The sequence below is a fragment of the Ursus americanus genome, chromosome 34 (genome assembly GCF_024610735.1).
Source record: "Ursus americanus isolate L20-20 chromosome 34, mUrsAme1.1.p, whole genome shotgun sequence".
Classification (NCBI taxonomy): domain Eukaryota; kingdom Metazoa; phylum Chordata; class Mammalia; order Carnivora; family Ursidae; genus Ursus; species Ursus americanus.
In genome coordinates this window covers 11,154,122-11,173,248 of record NC_142160.1, presented here as the reverse complement: position 1 = coordinate 11,173,248, position 19,127 = coordinate 11,154,122, and the positions used below count along the sequence as shown (strand labels likewise).

The 19,127-nt window shown below is 47.3% G+C and overlaps 1 protein-coding gene across 3 annotated transcripts in view; it reads left to right on the top strand.

The window, feature by feature from the left end:
* Positions 1 to 19,127, top strand: part of APBA1 (amyloid beta precursor protein binding family A member 1) — a 202,024-nt gene that overhangs the window by 163,538 nt on the left and 19,359 nt on the right. For 2 of the 3 annotated variants that reach the window (XM_045772354.2, XM_087858823.1), the window contains exons 4-8: positions 2,386 to 2,425; positions 5,798 to 5,943; positions 15,131 to 15,163; positions 16,179 to 16,265; positions 16,868 to 17,053. In XM_045772354.2, the coding sequence (XP_045628310.2) occupies positions 2,386 to 2,425; positions 5,798 to 5,943; positions 15,131 to 15,163; positions 16,179 to 16,265; positions 16,868 to 17,053 (492 nt within the window). The remainder of the gene's footprint in view (positions 1 to 2,385; positions 2,426 to 5,797; positions 5,944 to 15,130; positions 15,164 to 16,178; positions 16,266 to 16,867; positions 17,054 to 19,127) is intronic. The other variant, XM_087858824.1, reaches the window with a different exon arrangement.

Here is a 19,127-nt window from a genome sequence, read left to right as displayed (position 1 = left end):
TTCCTACAGGACTTGGCACATGTTTCTGCATATCCTTAGAAATAATGATGAAAATCCTCTTTGTGTGCAATAATTAGAGATTCTTTCATTTCTCAAAACTCTTCTTTAAAAAAAAAAAAAAACCCACTTACTACCCCAGAGACTAAAGAAAGCCAGTCATGAGCTTATGAATAGAGAATAAGTAAATGTACCAAATACCCTCCGTTGTGACTCCAAATAAAACGGCAGCTTTTAGAACTACAGACTAAAGTAATTCTTTTGAAGCTTCTGCTAAAATCTGGGGACTGTCCTTGAGATTAGCATTCAGAAAACTTTCCTAATAGCCCAAGAAAATCTGAATTGGCTTCTTGGGTGTACCTGGAGGCTAACCCATTTTGACGAAACAAAGTAAACCCTCACTACCCCAGGCCCCTCGCTGCTGAGGGCAAGGCCAAGGGAGGTGTGGGGAATGATAATTTTGAAGTCTTCGGTCTTTATGAAGAAACGAGCTTTCATCTGCATACCATGAAGTCAGGGATTTTTGTTTGTTTGTTTTTAACCAGAATTAGATCTGGGCCTGTCTTCTCACTTGGAAAGTAAAACAAATGTCAAGTGCTGTGGAAATTGGAGTTCTCTTTCCTCCTGTGCACATAGCTTAGCTTGGTGTGCATTTTTCCGTAATGCATTAGCAGCCAATGATCGTTCATTCCCAGTGGACTTGTGCCTTCAGTTTCCTTAAAGGTAATCCCTCCTGAAATAACCCAGCATCTTGGGGTAACGAACCATTGCATCCCAGCAAGCACATCCTGGCAGGTTTCCTGCCAGCTTTCCTTGCATGGTATATTGTGTGATTAGTGTTGAATTCTTGTCATTGTCCTGAATTGAGTGAGATTCTTAAACCTGGGTGTCTTTGCCTCTGGTGCTTTTTTATACATAACAGTTAACACTACTATTTTTAGAATGTTGTGCAAGTATCACGTGGTTAGTCCTCCCTTTGCTGTCCTCATCTTCCACGTGAAGAGCACTGTACAAGGTACTACGAGATGCAGCTGTTCCTGTGATGTCCCAGACCTCTTTCAGGCCTTAACTCCTCCAGCCACCAGGCACCCCAGAGTTTACCATCAACCCAGGTCAACCTGTTGAGCACCTATGCTGTACTAGATACCCTTTTCCTAGAAGGTACATATTTACATGACGATTTATTACCCGCTAGATTTTTTTTAAGATTTATTTATTCATTTATTTGACAGAAAGAGCACAAGCAGGGGGAGGGGCAGGCAGAGGGAGAGGGAGAGGCAGACTCCCTGACGAGCAGGGAGCCTGACATGGGGCTCGATCCCAGGACCCCCAAGGTCAAGACCTGAGCTGAAGGCAGACGCTTAACTGACTGAGCCACCCAGGCTCCCCAATACCTGCTAAATTCTTAGCAGTGTAAATCTTTACGCTTTTTGAGGATAACCCTGGGCCATGCAAACCTTCCTTTTTGCTCATTTGAAGGACTCTTGTCTTTGTCATTAGCTCCCCACTCCCCTGCAACGCTCACATCACCCCGCCCCAGACAGATCCATTACAAATTCTATGACTGGCTAAAGCAGCAATGAATGTCCTACTGTTAGGCCACTCAGAGTTCTCGCTAGGCCATTCACTTAGGGAAGGAACCGAATGGTAAGTATTCTTCCTCTGAGAGCTGGCATTTAAACCACCATCCGGGCAAGGTTCTAGAAGGTCTCTAGCCGATCATGACCACTTCCAACTGTGCTGTTGGAAGATTGACCCTTGCTATGAGGTATTACTTAGTATAAGAAATTCCAGGGTTTTCAGTTCACTTCTGTGTTTATCGTGTTCTTATTTTAAGGTAACACATAATAATTACTTACATGATGGAATTTTTAAACCAGTAAGAGGAGAAAGGAGGAGAGGAAAACTCTAGCAAACATTTTTAACACCGTGAGAGGTTACTGAATCAAAGACCTCAAGGGAAATAAAATTCTCCAAGGGAATCCTTGATTTCAACATATAATCATATTGTTGGTGCTTTTACTAATTCAGGAGTTTTTCACTTAGAAACCCAGATTATTAAGAATATAAATTGAGCCCTTTGTATTGCTTTGTATTGATTATGGATTTTGGTCTGTGGGATATTTTTTAAGGTGATGGACATCTCTCTGATTGTAGAATGTAAGGTTTTCAGATTAACTAAAATATGAATAGATGTTCTGGGCTTTGGGTAACCTTTAATAAGAAATGTGTATGTTTATTCACGCTTTTCTTGATCAAAAATGGTTGACACCTGGTTAATATCTGTCATTGGTGATCTATTTATTTTTCATGTTTGCGTGGATAAAGCTGTTAATGCATTTTTCATCACGCTTTGCCCTTTTTGAAACCTCTTTGTCTTGATTACAGTCAAGAAAAAGCTTGGCTTCATTCCCCACCTACGTCGAAGGTAAGAGCTGATAAGGAAGTAATTGAGTATTGAGTCATGCATGAATCTCCTAGCATTTTGGGTATTTGAAGCACTGGGCTATAAGACCCTAGTGGGGAAGAAAGACCACAAAGTCAGTCACTCACAGTCTTAACAGTCTTAGAATCTTAGACTAAAAGAACAATAGCCGTGAGCCTGTCAAAGATCCTCCCCTCACCTTTGCTGCTTCTGTCCATGAGGACCTGAGCTTGCAGGGAGGCTAGGGGCTGTTCCCAGCTTAGAGACGGTCATATGACATCTGAACTCAAGACTCCTTATCTCCACTCCAGTACACCTCTTAATATCCATCAAGGACCATTCAAGTGGGAATGAACTTTAAGGGAGACATTTTGGCCCTCTTAATTTAGGGGGAAAAATGACCTTCCCAATCATTCCCATCTCTTGCTTGGATGAGTTAAGCATAATAACATTTATCAAGCTTTTACTCTGTGCCAGATACACACTCTGCATATAATAACTGATTGAATCCTCACATCTGTCTTGTGAAGTGGGCTTACTATCCTTGTGTTACGCAGGAGAGAACTGAGGCGTTCTTACCCAAGACGAGGTAGGCAACTTTCCCGAGATGGCACAGTTAGCTAGTATCAGTGCCAGGCTGTGAGCTGACAGTCTGATGCCACAGCTCTCCTGGTAAATAGTATTCTGTGCAAGGTGGCCACATATGGTTGTGCAGGTTATTCACTATTCAAGAGCACGCAGTCAGGAGGTCTAGTGGGGCCAGAACTTAGCCCATGCTAGGCACCCCAGCTTGAGATCAGGCCACACAAATGGAGTACCTATTCTTCACCCACGCAAAGGCACTCTTTAGCTAAGGGTGCCACCAATCCTCTGCCAGGGAGGGTGGTAGATGGTTTTTCAGGCAGGGTAGATGGTCATTTCCTTGAAAGAGAATTTTCTGGAGATGAGAGAATACCCAGACACCACTTTGAGGCTCTGTCTGGCCCTTGGATCCTGTGCATGAACAGTTGGTGCCCACTGCCTGAGAGTGAATCACCTGGATTCGCACACCTTCCTGACCCCGCAGTCCTGAAGCTTAGGTCAGGCGCATAGGTTTGGTTCAGTTACTCAGGTCTCTCCCTTGAGTGACCTGTAAATTATTTGTGCCACTTTTGCAAGGCTCCAGAATTCCGCGAGTACTCCTCGGGGAGTTCCGGGAGTTTGGAAACTCCATTCTTCACAGTCATTCCTCCAGGCTCAGCATTCACGTGAGTGTGACGATGACACGTGTGTGCTTGTTCACCCGCAGAGCAACACAGAGGCCTCCCCGGAAGGAAACACACGTTCTCAGATGCCAAAAAGAAACTGCAGTTCTTTGACTTAGGACCATTATAATGTTCAATTTTTTAACTTTTAAAACATACATTACAATGAAGTTATGGACTTAGGGCTTTTTCCCCCAGGTGTGATCTGGTGGCAGTGATTATGATCAATTTCCCTGGAGGATAAACGGCATAAGAGCGTATCTCAAACGTATAGCGTATTTAGGTCCAGTATTTCTGTCTCTCGTCTGGTTGACATTTATGCAGTCGTTTAAATATTATTTGGATTGCTCTTACCCCTGTCTGCATAGCCACACTTATGATGGTTGAAGACGGACCCTTTTCAGGGAATAGAGCCAACCCAGAGATGAATATACAATACCGGAAGGCCCAGAGAGAAGTATGTCATTAATTCTTATTTTTCTTTGAAGATTCGTTGTTTTCACAAAACAAATGGAAGGTTTTTAAAAGTTACTATCCCAGAGGAGATCTTTTTTCCTCAGTGCCTGGTTGGGCAAAAAGGATTATGTTTAAGTAACACTGTAAACCCATCGCAGGAATTTATGATAAGAGACTGATAATCTTTTACTTTTTACAAAGTGCAATATGGGTGCAAACCTGTCCATGTATTATTTTGGCTAGAAGCACTTCCCTGCTCTACATCCAAAACCGTCTTTTGGACATACCCTAAATCCTTTTCACCTCTAGGAAAGTTTCAGGGCAGGAAGCGTGTGACTGTTGAGAAGGTGAATTATGGGCCCATAGGCAGGTTGACTGCGTACCACTCACTGTCCAGAAACGTTTCTCGAAAAGATCTAGAAAAAGGCAAATAACAGGTTTCCTTATTTATTCACTACACGGATGTTTTGTGAAGACCTTTCCTAAAACACTGTTAATTTCTTTGTTTCAACCACCACCTTGGCTTTAGAGAAATGATCAGATTATTTTAAGATTGTACCCTGATAAGTAGCTTATCATGGGAAGCAGCTGGTTAAACTCAAGATGAGCTAGATGTTGGGGGATAAAAATAAAAATCATTTCAGATTAGCCTTCCAAAAGGAAAAAGCAAATTGTTTCCATTTCCAGTTATCTAATTTAAGAGCCTGAGGTTTGAACAGTAGGTTAAAACGTATATTTTAATCTCCCCAAATACGGCAGTCAAGCCAAAGAAAATACATATGTTTTCATTGTAGAATTAAAAGCCTTTCTTGGTGCATCTGTTATAAAGTTATGTATTAGTCCCAGACATGTTTTAATTTCAAGTACGGTTTGTAGATGATTACGGTCAGAATCAGCCCCCATTTTAAATATTTTAAAAGTAAGGTTTGATTTCAAAGGCTGGTCAGTTGAGAACAGAAAATTCTGACTTTCCTCGGAATTGATCTGTATGTGGATGCATGCCGGGAACACGAGAGCCTGTACGTCAGCAAGGTCGGCAGCAGGAGGCTCTGGCTTTGGGGTAATGTCGTCTGCCCTGCAGAATTGGGGTCAGAGGTCATGGAAGGAATCCGGACATTCTGAAGCAAATACTCCCTTTTCTGATTTATCAAGTTTGGTTTCCCCATTATGGCTACAACGGGAAGAGAGAGAGGCAGATGGTGGCAGGTGAAGGAACGGTTATAATATGAGGTTCTCTAATAAAGCATCCTCCCTGCTCCCCTAGCACATGTCTGGTACCCATTTATTTGACACCCACTGGGTGACAGACACAGATTAGACACGAGAACCAAAGAGGAACATGACGTGGTCTTTGTCCCCAAAGAGCTCTCACAGGAGTCTAACAGGAGAAACAGCATCCTTTGTCACTGACTTTACGTTTCATATTTAAATAAACACATCACTTCTCACAGTAAATGGCCTGGGCGACGTGGATTAAGAAGAAATTGTTCCTTCCCTTTGAAAGCGAGGGGTGAGTGAAGGCAGACGCAGGGAGATGCCTCAGACTTGGCAGGGCGTCGGCACGGGGCCGCCCGGGCTGGCGCCGAGCAGCGGGGAGGGTGCTACGTGGTCGGGGCTCTGCTCGGGCCGTACCCCAGGGTGGCTTCGCTCACCGCCCTGGCTTTGTGTGTTACAGTTCCCGGACCCTGTGACCCCGAGGACTTGATCGATGGGATCATTTTTGCTGCCAATTACCTGGGCTCCACCCAGCTGCTGTCAGACAAAACTCCCTCCAAAAACGTGCGCATGATGCAGGCCCAGGAAGCCGTGAGCAGGATCAAGGTGAGCGGCTGCGAGGGGTGGATGCAGGGGCCTGAGCTGTCCTCGGCGGTCTCCCCACGCCTCCTGCATCTAGTGCTGAGTTCAGGGGAGCGAGGATGGGGACAGTGCACCTGCCAACAGTTCTAAACAGGAAAAAAACTTGTGCCGGAGTCCTTATGCATCAATACTGTGTATGTGGGGTGTTCCTAACGGCAGTCTTAAGGAAAAGCACATATGAACATAAACTTCGGAAAGCTGATAGGATGAGGAAGGATGTCATTTTAAGCATTACATCTCCAGTGTGAGCTTTATCCCTGTATTTCCATGGACATAGGGATCCTCGTGGTACCTCATGGGTCAGACTCGGTCTCATGCATTTGAACCAGCTGATCCTGCTCAAGCTAGATCGAACTGGTTTGCTTCAGGCACCAGGAACCACTGGATCAAATCTAACCAGAATGAGTCAGTGCCAGGCTACCCCAGTTTAAACTCGTTTGAGCCAGTCAGAGCCTGTTGGAATTTGCTTAATCAAGATTTTTTAAAAAGCAAGCCTGTTTGATCCAAGAAGAACTACTTTCATCTGGTTTAAACCATTCACAGCTAGCTCGAGCCAGCCAAAACCAGCTTGACCCGTGGAAATGCAGAGCCCGAGAATCTCCACCAGGATGCCAGGACCACCTGGAATCCTGGACAGACGCAGGGCTTCGGGGACAGGTCCCGTGCCATTAGAATGCCACCAGCACCCGGAACCACTGGGCAGCCAGGCTGGGGCCACAAGGCCAATCTACCCAGAGCCCCAGGGATAGCAGCACCACCGAAAAACCCAGAACCAGGTATTTCAGGCAAGTTGGAACAGGTTAGGACTCATCAGATTTGGCTATATCCACCTTCAGCTTCAAAATCACATTCGCCCTCAAGGAGCCATTCCCTTTTCCATACTGTCTTGTGCACACGTTCCTCGGTCCCTTTCTGGTGTTTGGCCGTGTGGAAAGTGGAAGAAGCATGAGCGCGAGGCAGTAACTTAGGGTCCTTCACCCAGGAAAAAGTATTCCTTGAGCACTTACTCAAGTGTACAAGGCTGTTCACAGTCTCAGGAGGGAAGGGAAATAGCCATTTATAAGGTGTGATCCTTCCCCTCGGCTCCGTAGCACCAGCAGAAATGAATCAAGCCAGCGAATGTGCAGGGTGGACCCGAGCAGGAGGGAAGAGTGTAAGATGGTGGGTGCCCAGGAGTGCGGGGCCCCCGCGGGCTGACGGAACCAGGGAGCAAGGAGGCACAGAGGTCGTGTAGGGCAGAGAGACAGTGTCTCTGGCCCTTCCGCCCAGGCTGACTCCCGTGTCATTCACATGCTGGGAATGTAAGCAAGAGGCCCTCACTGTGATGACTGAGCCCCCTGCTGCCCAGTCGTGGTGCAGGTCCCTGGGGTGCTGTCGGAGTGTCCCCCAGCCCACTGTCATTGCTTCCTCATCGAACTGCCGTCCATGGCTTTGAGGGCCACACATGGCTGGCTGCTCTTACACCCTCTTGGAAGAGGCCCTTGTCTCCGGAGCTCAGCACTGGTTCTCCGCTGAGCTGTCCACAGTACAGCAAGCCCACGCTGCAGCGTGTGATGCCGCTACGACTGCTGGCCTTTCAGGAATTAGGATGTCTAAACCAGAGAGCAGCTCACAACCGCACAGTGACAGGCCAGACCAATGTCACGATTGCGGACGGGGCCCGCCCGCTTCTGCCAGGTATCTAGGACCAACTCTATCCCTTCATCCAGGGTGTATGAACCTCAGGGCCCACCGCTGCGGCGGCCGTGTCTTCTCCCAGAATTAGCCTCTGCCAGTGAGACTGACAGTGGGAAGGTCCACTTCTGTCGAGGGAAGCCCCACCCCTACCCACAGAGATGTGTGGCTCCCTGCAGGACGACCCCATGACAGCATGTCAAACTGACCTTCGTACCTTCTGGGTCTTTCAGACTCACTAATGTTACTGGTGGAATATCAGGTTCCCATTGAGCTGCCCATCTAGTCTTGGCCTAATTCCTTCTAACTGTTTTATCCTAGAGAGGGGGCGTGAATACCTCTAGATCTCCCCAAAGTCCTCCTGAATGGAGCCTGCCCCAGGCACGGCATTCAAAACAAGAACACACAAATCTGTATGAGAGGGCAAGCTGCTTTCCAGGCACTGTACTGTGCAGGCAAATAACTTTTAAAAACAAAGTCTCTGGGGACGTAATTGTGACTCCTGATGTCCCACAGTTACCAAACAGAGCACGTTCCGATTTTGTTAATACTTGTTCAGCAGAGCCCCGGGGTGCCCGATGGTTGAGCAAAAGAGCACAAGGGAAATGGAAATAGAGATGTTTATTATTCACAGGTCCTCAAGGAAGCAGCCAGCCTGCCTCAAGGGGGCCGCAGGCTGGGGCTCAAGGCCAAGTGAGTGCAGGCAGAGGGTGAGATAGAACGTGGGGCACATGTCTTAATGAGGGTCTGTGAGTGGAATACTTTGCGGTTCCTGGGTTTGTATTGGCCAATTCATACCAGAAAGAGCAAGGTTTTGGTAAGCTCCACGGGGGTCTTATTTAACGGGCACACAGGGGAAGGCCCTGGAGGTGAGGATAACGGGCTGTCGGGAATTTATACCAAGAGCTTACATTTGCCCGAGACTCTGCAGGCTGTTATCCGGGGCATGCACTTGCGTGAGGGGCTAGTGTCCATGGAAGGTCACTGCAGGCCATGACACCAGGAAGCAGCTTCCCCTCTGGACACAGGCTAATGATCCCCAGGATCAGTGGGAGTACAGGGACCTGGCATGCTTCACTCACTGGTTTTCTGACAGATGGGGACCACCACCTCCAGAAACAGCTTTAGGAAGCAGGTGGGGGGCACTTCGGGGTGCCACAGTGTCTGGGGGGGTATTTTTACTGGCAATAGGGGGCCAGAACCAGGACTGCTGGCCACCGTATACTGTCCAAGCTGGGGGCACAGGTTGCAGATTTAACTCCCACAGAATGCCAGAGCACCCCCTCTGCCCCTGTCAGGAAACAGTGCCAGAGCCCATTCAGGTGCCTCCCCCAGCAGTCCGCCTCAACGGAGCACTGAAGACCCCCCGAGGCTTTGAGAGGACTTCTCCTAGCTTCTGTCCATTGAGGTGTCAAACGTGTTCAGGTCCGGGCTTCATTCTGGGCACCTTGTGGTAGCCCATGACTCCCACGGATACTTTGTCTTTCCACTGCTCTGTGACCCCGAGGAAGGGAGCAGGCACATCCCCAGAACAGAAAGCCACGCTCAGGGTAGGCTATGCCACCCAGCGCCAGAACCCACCCAGGACCAAGTGTGCCGTGAATTACAGCTTCCGAGTTCCACAGTGAGGTTCCACACGCTTTTCCCTTCCTGAAGGCCAGCTTCCCTGATCAAAAACCAGGAAGTTTACTTTGAAGCTTCAGAGGATGGGTCTCTGGAAGTTCCACAGTTGATCCGAACAAAAAAATTAGGTGGTGGTGTTGATCAGAACAAGCAAGATGAGGCTGATTATAAATCCATTTTAGACCTGCCAAGAGCAGAGTAGGCATCTGGAAAACATATATTTATTTTTACAGCAAATTATGGTAGCGTGAGGAATTCATTATAGAGCGGTAAAGCTAAATGGTTGCATTTCATTTATCAGTATCATTTGCAACGTGCTTCTATGCATCTGAAGGAACTGCTGCCTGTCATCAAGTATTTCCTGCCTCCAGTTCCTTTTACATCTATTTAAACGCCCGTCAGATTGCTTGACGTTACACCCAGACTGACGCTTTTTCAAATTCTAGGTGGAGACAGTATTTAGAACCCCGGTTTATTTCTGCACCCCCTAAAAAGTCACTGTGTAGGGATGTGCACCGACATTTCACCTCCTGCAGAGGGCACCAGGGAGCCCGGAGCATTTATCCGGATCAGTCGCGATGGTCTCCCGGCGCATGCGCTATGGTGCCTGCCCGTGCTGGGAGACACCTTTCTAGAAGGGAGGTGGTGCCACACTTTTTCCTAAAGAGAGCCTGACCTTCAGGAATGAGTTACTCCAGGCCACCTCTCTAAAGATTCAGAGAGGAAGGAAGCTACAGATTTTACAGTGTCTGTCCAGGAAGGAAGGGGAAAAGCTTTATGCATTTATTTGGAAATCCATTGAGCAATATCCTCAGCCCAAACTGATTAGTAAATTTCCGCCTTGGTGCTCTCATCTGAACAAAGACAGAAGGGTGTCCTCCTGCTTCTGATTCCTCCTCCTTCCCCGATTCCCCGCGGGGGGCCCTGTCTCACCCCTCTTTCTCTCTTCTGCCTACGTGGTCTGTTTGACCCCTTGGACGTGGCTGAGCCCTTCCTCACCGGGAGTCCTGCGTGGACATGGTTGTTTGTGCTGCTTTGTCTCTGAGCAAACACCACCCCTGAAACTTTGCTTTCAAAACCGTCTTTAATTTCTCTTCCGTTGGTTGATTGGGGTGCTTATTGGATTTGCACTTGGGAGTTTGAAGAATTACTGTTTTCTTAATTTAAAGGATTTATAGATTTATTTGCCAAGTGGGGAAATTTGGAGTTGTGGTTTGGCCAGAAATCTTCTACTTAACATGAGAAGAAAACAAAGGAATTTGGCTCCGGAAGCAAAGTGTTCCTTTACAGACCCTTGTGATAGGCATCTCAGGAGATAAAAACTACCCAACACCCAGTCCTTGACCTTGAGAAACGTGCAGTCTGGAAGGGAACCAAGAAGAGTGTTTAAGTAACAATAACAAAAGGCAGGCGGAGGAATCCGAAATTAAAAGGTTTTTTTCCATCTGCCAAAATATAATAAGGTGGACCTAAATGCAATAGCAGAATTAGAAGACATCTGCCATTTTTCTTAATTTTTTTTTCATCTTTGGACCCTCCCTAATGTACCCTTTCTGCCTTTGTGGGTGGTCATTTTTGAGAAGACATAATACCCTTTTAGGAGGCCCCATCCAACTAAGGAACGCATTAAAGAGGTGGTTCTCAGAATGGGATCCCGTCACAGGGGGCATCAGCACCACCTGGGAACTTGCTAGAAATGCAGGTTCTCAGGCCCACCCCCGTCAGAAACTCATAATGGGATAAGGGCCCAGGAATCTGTATTTTCGTAAGCCCTCCAGGAAGTTCTGATATACAGTACAAAGTGGGGAAGCGTAGACCACCCCTGCCTTATGGGGTATCTTTTCTCCGACTGCCTTGGGGCATTCCCTCCTGTCAAGCTGAGTGCTTCCCACTGATAAGGTTCTGTTGGCGCATTAGCTCAGGAAACACTGCACAATTTATCTCTTTTTTGGATAGTTCCCAGTATGGATGTTTTGCTATTAAAGATTTTGAGAAGTCCTGTACTAAGGAGATCTAATTCAGTTGGTTTAACCAGAAACCCCATCATTATTTGAGCACGGAATACATTATCACTGTGTGATACCTGCTAGAGTCTAGTGGTAAGATTGTCTGGAACACGTTTTGGGAGAAACTTCTGCCCTACAGAATGGCAGTAACTACAGCACCGTAGGTAGAGACACCCCACGCCGCCTACAGCGTGGGAACCATGCCTTAACCCTACCTAGCGAACCAAACCCGAAGCCAGGGCGGCTAGGTCCCTCGTCTTCCTATCTCTCCACTACATCCCCATGCTTCATCCCACCCTCATGCCCGCTGCATGTTCTGCTCTGTGGCCAGAAGCGGGGCTCACCAGCTGAGCTCTGCTTGAGCCCTGGAAACTGCTTCGTGTCCACGCGGAGTATGGCGTATGTGTCTCCATTCTTCCCACATTTGTGAAGCTCGTGCGGTTAGCTCACAAATGGTGTTGGATGTTTTTTGGTCTATGCATTTGTGTAAGGAGCATTCATTATCAGACATTCTCATATTTGTCTTTACTAGCTTGTCCCAAAAGATCAGATTTTTCTATTCTTTTATGGAAAGGTTTTCTTGAAATATCAAAAATCAGGACTTAATTGTAAAATTAAAATCTCTATCATTGAGGCTTTGTATAAGCTACATGATTCCCATCTGACTCGAAGAAGTCTGTGATTAAGAGGATATGAACACTTACAGCAGGTCCTTCACATACACGAACTTATTTACTCCTCAAAACAGAGGGGGTGGGGAATCCTGTGAGGTAGGTATTATTAACCCTATTTACAGACAAACTGGGAAGTTTATAAACGAGAAACTTGCCTAAGTTGCACAACTAGCGGTTTAGAGTGAGACTTCCAGGGTTCAAATCTCTATTCTGCCTCTTCACAGCTGTGTGACCTTGAGCCAGTTAATTAGTCTCTCTGTGCCTCAGTTTCCACTTCTGCAAGAGGAGAATACTGTAGTGCCTACCTCACAGGGTTACTGTAAGCTTTCACATTGCTATACACGTGAACGACTTAGAAGGACACTGGCTCAGAGCAAGGGCTCCGTAAATGTCAGCTGGGGAAAGGAAAGCTGGAATCGTCAGAAGGTTCCCTAGCATGACTAACCTAGAGAGGATTAGCAGTAAGCGCTCAGTACACAGTGCAGAGTGAATGGGTGGACAATAGTGCCACAGTCTGTGTCCTTTGCCCCGCAGCCTGCTGGGGGACAAGCCGTAATCAGCCCCACAAAGCACGCAGATTTTAATGCTGGCCTTACATTTCTCCTGGGCTTCTCTGCTACTTCAATTTCTCATTCCAGATCCCACCCCTTCCCAACGTCAAGTGTAAATTTTAAATTATAATTAGTTGCAGGGCACCCGAAGATCCTATGTCGTTGAAAAGATGTTTTACTTTAACTCCATCAATATTACTTCAGAATGCCCTTCATGGAATTCAGTTTGCCTTTTCAGTTCTTTCCTCATCACTCATGCCAGTGAAAAAAAAACCAGAAGTTGGTCATTCCATTGTAGTGGTCTTATTTTCCTTTGAGAGGACCCTTTCAGATCACTGTTCCTTAGAGTGAAGAATTTTGACCAATAGCTGATAGGTCTTGGTATCAAAAATGTTAGAAATTCTTACATTCCTGGCAGATAATTTCAGGGGAGGTGGTAGAAAACACACACACACACAGCAGGATCTCAGAACAGTCATTTATATCATGAGGATTAGAGCTGATACAGATGAGAACACCCCCAGCAGGACTCTCGGATTCCACATAGGAATCTGCGTGGTGTAGCATTGGCATGGGGCCACTCCTCAGACGCAGACACATTTCCACCATCACGTGCCACAGTTACAATACCCCTTGCACTTGCTGTCTTCTGACCTTTCCAGAGCAGACTGTTCACCATGGATTCATGACCACCAGTAAGAGCCCTGGGGTGGCTGTGTGGGAGCAGGGCTGCTCTAGTTTCCTGGCTATACCAGAGATTAAGTACGTGGTGTTTGGATCGCTGACTCATCCAGTTTCTCCACAGTGAGGTAGAACAGACAACACATTTGACTCATTCATGAAATAGAGGTGTGCTGCTGGGAGCAAAAGGGCTTTTCCACAGGTGAGTACCAAGGAGTGTGAGAGAGCAGACGATCTTCCACCCACCCTCATCACCACAACAGCGTTCGTGGTTTGGCCATTGACTCACCATTATTCGTACAAGATCTGTGTGTGTCTAGCAAGCCTTACCCCAAGCCAAGAAATTGCTTTCTGACCTAGGTAGATTTTTTTTTAAAGATTTTATTTATTTATGTGACAGACAGCCAGTAAGAGAGGGAACACAGCAGGGGAGTGGGAGAGGAAGAAGCAGGCTCGTAGTGGAGGAGCCCAATGTGGGACTCAATCCCGGAACACCGGGATCATGCCCTGAGCCGAAGGCAGACGCTTAACGCCTGCGCTACCCAGGCGCCCCTGACCTAGGCAGATTTTAATCGTATAACAAACAAATGTAGTGTGCATAATGCACCAGGCACTGTTCTAAGAGCTTTGCATACATTTATTTTATCCTCAAAACAGCCCTGTTTTTATCCTCATTTTACAGATGAGGAAACTGAGGCACAGAGGTAGTAAGCGGCTTGCGCCAAGTCACACAACTAGTGGGAGGGAGAGCCAGGATTCAATTTTAGACAATCAGCCTGCAGTCTCTCTCTCTCTCTTTTTTTCAAATCAACTGTACTAGCTTCTACTTATGAGTAAAGGAGGGAATATTACTGATATTTCTAGTTAGGAATAGGCCATATTAATATTACACAAGTTTAAAGCAAGAATTATTACTAAAGATGAAGAAAAATAAAAAGATCAATTCAACAGGGAGACATAAGCGCCTTAAATACATAGGTACCTTATAACATAGATATAAAATAGATAAAGCAAAGATTGACAGAGCCAAAAGGAGACACAGACAAATCCACAGTAGCAGTTGGAGATTTTAACACACCTCTCTTAGTAAATTTTAGGACAAATAGACAAGGAAAAATCAAATACATATAAGATTTGAACCGTACCCTTAACCAACATAATTGACCTCATTGACAATTGATAGAACACTGTTCCCAACAACTGAAGAATGCAGCTTTTGAAGTCCACCTGACATTCATCACAGTTGGTCATGTTCTGGGCCATAGGGCTAAGACTCAGCACAGTGCAAAAGGTTTGGAATCAGGGTATGTTCTCTGAGCACAGTGGAATTATTTCAGAAACCAGTATCAAAAAGATAACTAGAAAATTCTCCAATGTAATAAAATTAATAGCACAATTCTAAATAATCCAGAGTTCAAAGGAGAAATCCCTGGGAATTAGACGTTTTGAAGCGATAATTACAACATATCAAAATTTGTGGGGTATGGCTAATGCAGTACTTGGAGGGAGAGTCACAGCTTTAAATACTATCAGGCGAAAAGTTTATAAATCTGTAATTTAAATTTTTATCTCAGGAAGCTAGAAAAAAATCAGCCAATTTAACCCAAAGAAAGTAGAAGGAAATTAAGATGTGGATTGAAATCAGTGACCTAGCAAACAGGCATACAGTAAAGAAAATCAGCAGAACCAAGTTGGTTCTTTGAAAGCATCAATTGCCGTTAAGTATAAGAAGCACTTCTTCCTACAGCCCCTGCCACCTACTAAATTTTGAGTTAGGAAATTGATTATCTACAGAGTAGGATTTTTTAAAGTCTGTCCTCCTCACGCAGAAATGCTTTATGCCACCCTTGATATTAATTTTGTCGATTCCCTTTTCGACTTTGAGTCTCTGCAAATTCTTTTCTAACTGTTCTCCTGTCTCTGTTTGTTCCATGCTAAGCAGATGGCCCAGAAATTAGCCAAAAGCAGAAAGAAGGTGCAGTACAAAAACTTCATCAGCTTGGTGTTATGCCTGTTTTTTTCGTTTATTTATGTTTTGCCTTTTTATTATTTTGTGTTTTTGTTTTCTGCATCCAGCAAGTTTTTGTTCAGATTTCTTTTTGAACCGCCCCATTAGCCAACGTTTCTCAAAACTTAGTTGCCTAAAGTGGCTGTTTTCTGTTGCTCATGAGTCATTTCACATCAGAGAAACAACAGGGAGCAGATTGGAGATGCTAAATGAATCCTACAGTAGCGCGGAAGTTCCCACCATCCAGGAGCATTAATGCGGCAGGGACTTGGGTCTGTTCAATTATAGTCACGTTTGACTTGCGGATTTTGTCAGATTGCTGGATGCAAAAAAGAAAACTTGCTAATAACCACACTGTGCGGAGTTAAACCCTAAATGAACCAGACGGAGGCGCTTTTTTGGTCATGGAGCTTCTAGGTGCTTATGGGCTGCCCCTCGGGTATTGAGGCATTTGGGGTTCCTTCATGGGGTGGCTCCAGGAGTGGGGACTGCTTCTGTGTTGCTGTGGTGGTGTATGAACATGAAGACCCTCTTACCAGAACTGCATCCAAATGACTTCGTTTGCACCTGCTACAGACGTTGTCCCCCATCACTGGGCCGGGGGCAGACTCTAAGTGGCTTTTCCAAGGTCTTGGGGTATGGGTCCGTTGCCCTTATTCTTCCACCTGTTGGGCTCCAAAAGCCTTGCCGAAAGGGCATGCACGATCCTTGCTCGTAGAGTCAAATCAGCAGTGAGTTACTGCTTCCGTAGGGGCAGGAGCAGAGGGGATTCGGCATTTTCCCCTATGACCTGGCAATGCTAACGCTCGTCCGTCAGTCCATCCTCCGTGGTCCCTTCCGCTTTGGCGTCTAAATCTGGAGTCAGCACTGCCGTTCTGGTGACTGTGTCTCAGCGCCTCTGTGTGTGAGCTAACCTTGCTGCCGTGCACTTGAGTCGGGGTAGGAGGTTAAGCTTTCCCTCCGTGTGCATTTTTCTTCTCAGGCTCCCGAAGGTGAATCTCAGCCAATGACCGAAGTGGATCTCTTCATTTCTACCCAGAGAATCAAAGTATTGAATGCCGACACACAGGTATCAGCTGGCCTGCCACCTTTCCCGGGGTGACATGCCCAGCCCAGCATGGCAGCTCAGGATCTGTGCCCGTGTCCCTAGAGCAGCTGGCCTCACCCTCTGGCTTCCAAACCTGCCAGAAGTTTGTGTCTGCAGTGCCTGCTCCTGGGGGGGAGGGGGTGTGCTGCTTTTGGGACCATTCCCTTAAAGATCAAAGGAACAATATACCGTGGATGTTATTTGCTAATAATCTCGTAAGTTTTTATGAGGAGATTCATTAACTTGAACATATTGGCCTTTTAGGAAATTTTATTTAAAATCATGCATACACACACACACACACACACAATATAAACATCGCATATACATCTTTTTACCTTATTTTTTTTAACTTCTCCACTGGGGATTCTACTGGTTATAAAATGACTGAAATTTTCCCGCCTACCGCAGACACTTCCTGCCCCCGGGCCTGAGTGGGCACGTGTAAGCCTGCCAGCAGTCTTTGCAGTGAACCGCAGGGGCCCCCACATGTGGACCGCACGTGACCGAGCCGTGGGGTGGCAGACTTTCTCATAGGCCGTTCGATGCTGCTGGACTTAGCGTCCTCTCCCTTGCCCCTCCAGGAGACCATGATGGACCACCCTCTGAGGACCATTTCCTATATAGCAGACATCGGGAACATCGTCGTACTGATGGCCCGCAGGCGGATGCCCCGCTCTAACTCCCAGGAGAACGTGGAAGCCTCCCACCCCTCCCAGGATGGAAAAAGGCAGTACAAGATGATCTGCCACGTCTTTGAGTCTGAGGATGTAAGGCTGCCTCCCCTGGTGTCCCTCCGGGTGACCTGGGCTGCCCCTGGGGGTGGGGGGCAGATTCTCTCTTTCTCAGAACCTGAATCATCTCATTAATCGTACAAGAAACAGGTATTTACTGAGCACCTACTATGTGTCAAGCACTGTTTTAGGAATACAAGGCTGAATAAATAGGCGAGGTATTCATCATGAGGCTTATAGGGAGACAGAATAAAAGAGGTAAATGTACTTAATACAGAACTAGATAGTGAGGAGTTCTATAAGGAAGAATAAAACTGGGATAGGAGCTATGTCAGGTGAGGTAATCAACAAAGTCTTCTCTGAGAAGGTGACATTTGAGGAGAGACCTGTATCAACTGAGAGAGGAAAGAGCAAGTGCAAAGGCCCTGAGGCCAGGACCTGCTGGTGCAGTTTGAGGACAGCTTAGAACGAGAGAGGAGTAGAAGGAATGTGGTCAGATGGTTAGACCCGTGGGCGCCCCAAGCACATCTCACCTGGGCATGAGGACATTTGGGAAGGACAGTTCTCAGTTGTGTAGAATTGCCCTCTAGACCACGGGAAAGTTAGGATTCCTGCTCCTACCCCCGCGGTGGCAGGAGCACCACCAGCCCACTCCCAGTCCTTACAAGACCAGCTGCTGCTCCTGTCACAAAACCAGTGATCCCTACCCCCCCTCTTTCCGGGTGACGCGGTTAACAGAGAAAATTCGTTCACAACAGAGGCAGGGCCCATCCTTCTATTTGTCTTCTTTCCTAGTCATCCCTGGAACTGCTGGAGAGGCATCCAGGCTTCAAGCCACATCAGCACCCAGGTTCTCCTAAAGCCTGGCAGGCCTTAGAAGCTCCCTTGAGAGCCAGGGCCATAGCCCCAGGAAGGTCTGGCACCGCAGACCCCTCCCGCACCCCTCGCCAAGAGGGCCTTCCTTGTCTGTGCCATTGACGGTGATTTTCCTCCTGCCACAGCAGAGTAAGCTCTGTTTCTCACATTGAGCAGTGAGCCCTTCACTACTTAAAGAAAAATTACCGGTGGTCACCTTGGCTCCTTCCAGGAGGCCATCTTTCTGCAGAAGAGTGTTCATCTAGCTGCAGTAAGTTGCCTTCCTGCAAAAAGTCAAGAGGCAGAGGCAAACTGCTCTTCCCTGGGGACTCAGAGCTGTCACAGCTGCGGCCACAGGGCCGTGGAGGTGCTCATGCTTTTTGCACCATTGTTCACTGGTCTGGTTCTCTAGAACACAGGCCCCCAGGGACAAGATCACTGAGAAGGCAGAGACCTTGAAAACTTGAGGCCAAGCACGCAGACCGGGAGCGAATGAGTTTTAGAGGTTTCTCAGGAAGTTTGGAAAGTTGAATTTAGACACTTCCGGCTCGTGAGTCCTGCAGGCTGGTGTAAAGTCCGAGTTAGCTCTGCTCTGCAGGCCTGCGAATGCCTCTGCCACCTCCTTCTGGCTTGTGGCTTCTAAGTAGGGGCTGCTTGTCCTCGGAGATCCTGACGAGAGGGAAGGATGGAGAAGCAGGAGTTATGACAGGAGTGGGCCTGGGGATCTTAGCCCTTTGCTTCCGAAGCATTGAGGAGGAGTGTTGGCTCCAGAGCCGGGAGAGCCGGATCTGGATCCTGCCTCCGCGTACAGGCGGTGAGGCCACTAAGCTCATGTAAAATGACAGTGCCCCCCCCCCCCGCCGGGCTGCCGTGTGGCCCCAGCGGATGCTGCCCACACAGCGGAAGCCCGTGTGTCCACCAGCAAGGGGCAGCCTGCCAGCCGACCGCAGTCCCAGTGAGGGCCTCGATGCCTTCCTGTCCTGCTCAGGACTCAGGGCGGTGGGTCCTCCTTGTGGCTTGTGGCGTCACCAGAGTCACGGAGGGAGAAAAGTTCAGCACAGCCGTGTAGCGGTTCTGATTTCACCGTACGTTTGCGGCTTTTAAAGCCCGGTTCGGAAGGCAAGGCAAGGAAGAGGAGGTTAGAAGTATGTGTGTGCGCGTTTCAAACATTGCTCTCGAGATTTTCGTTGTTTTCCTATGGAGAGGCAGTCCCACGTGGTGGGTGCAAGGGTGGGCTTTGGAGTCCGTCTGCCCG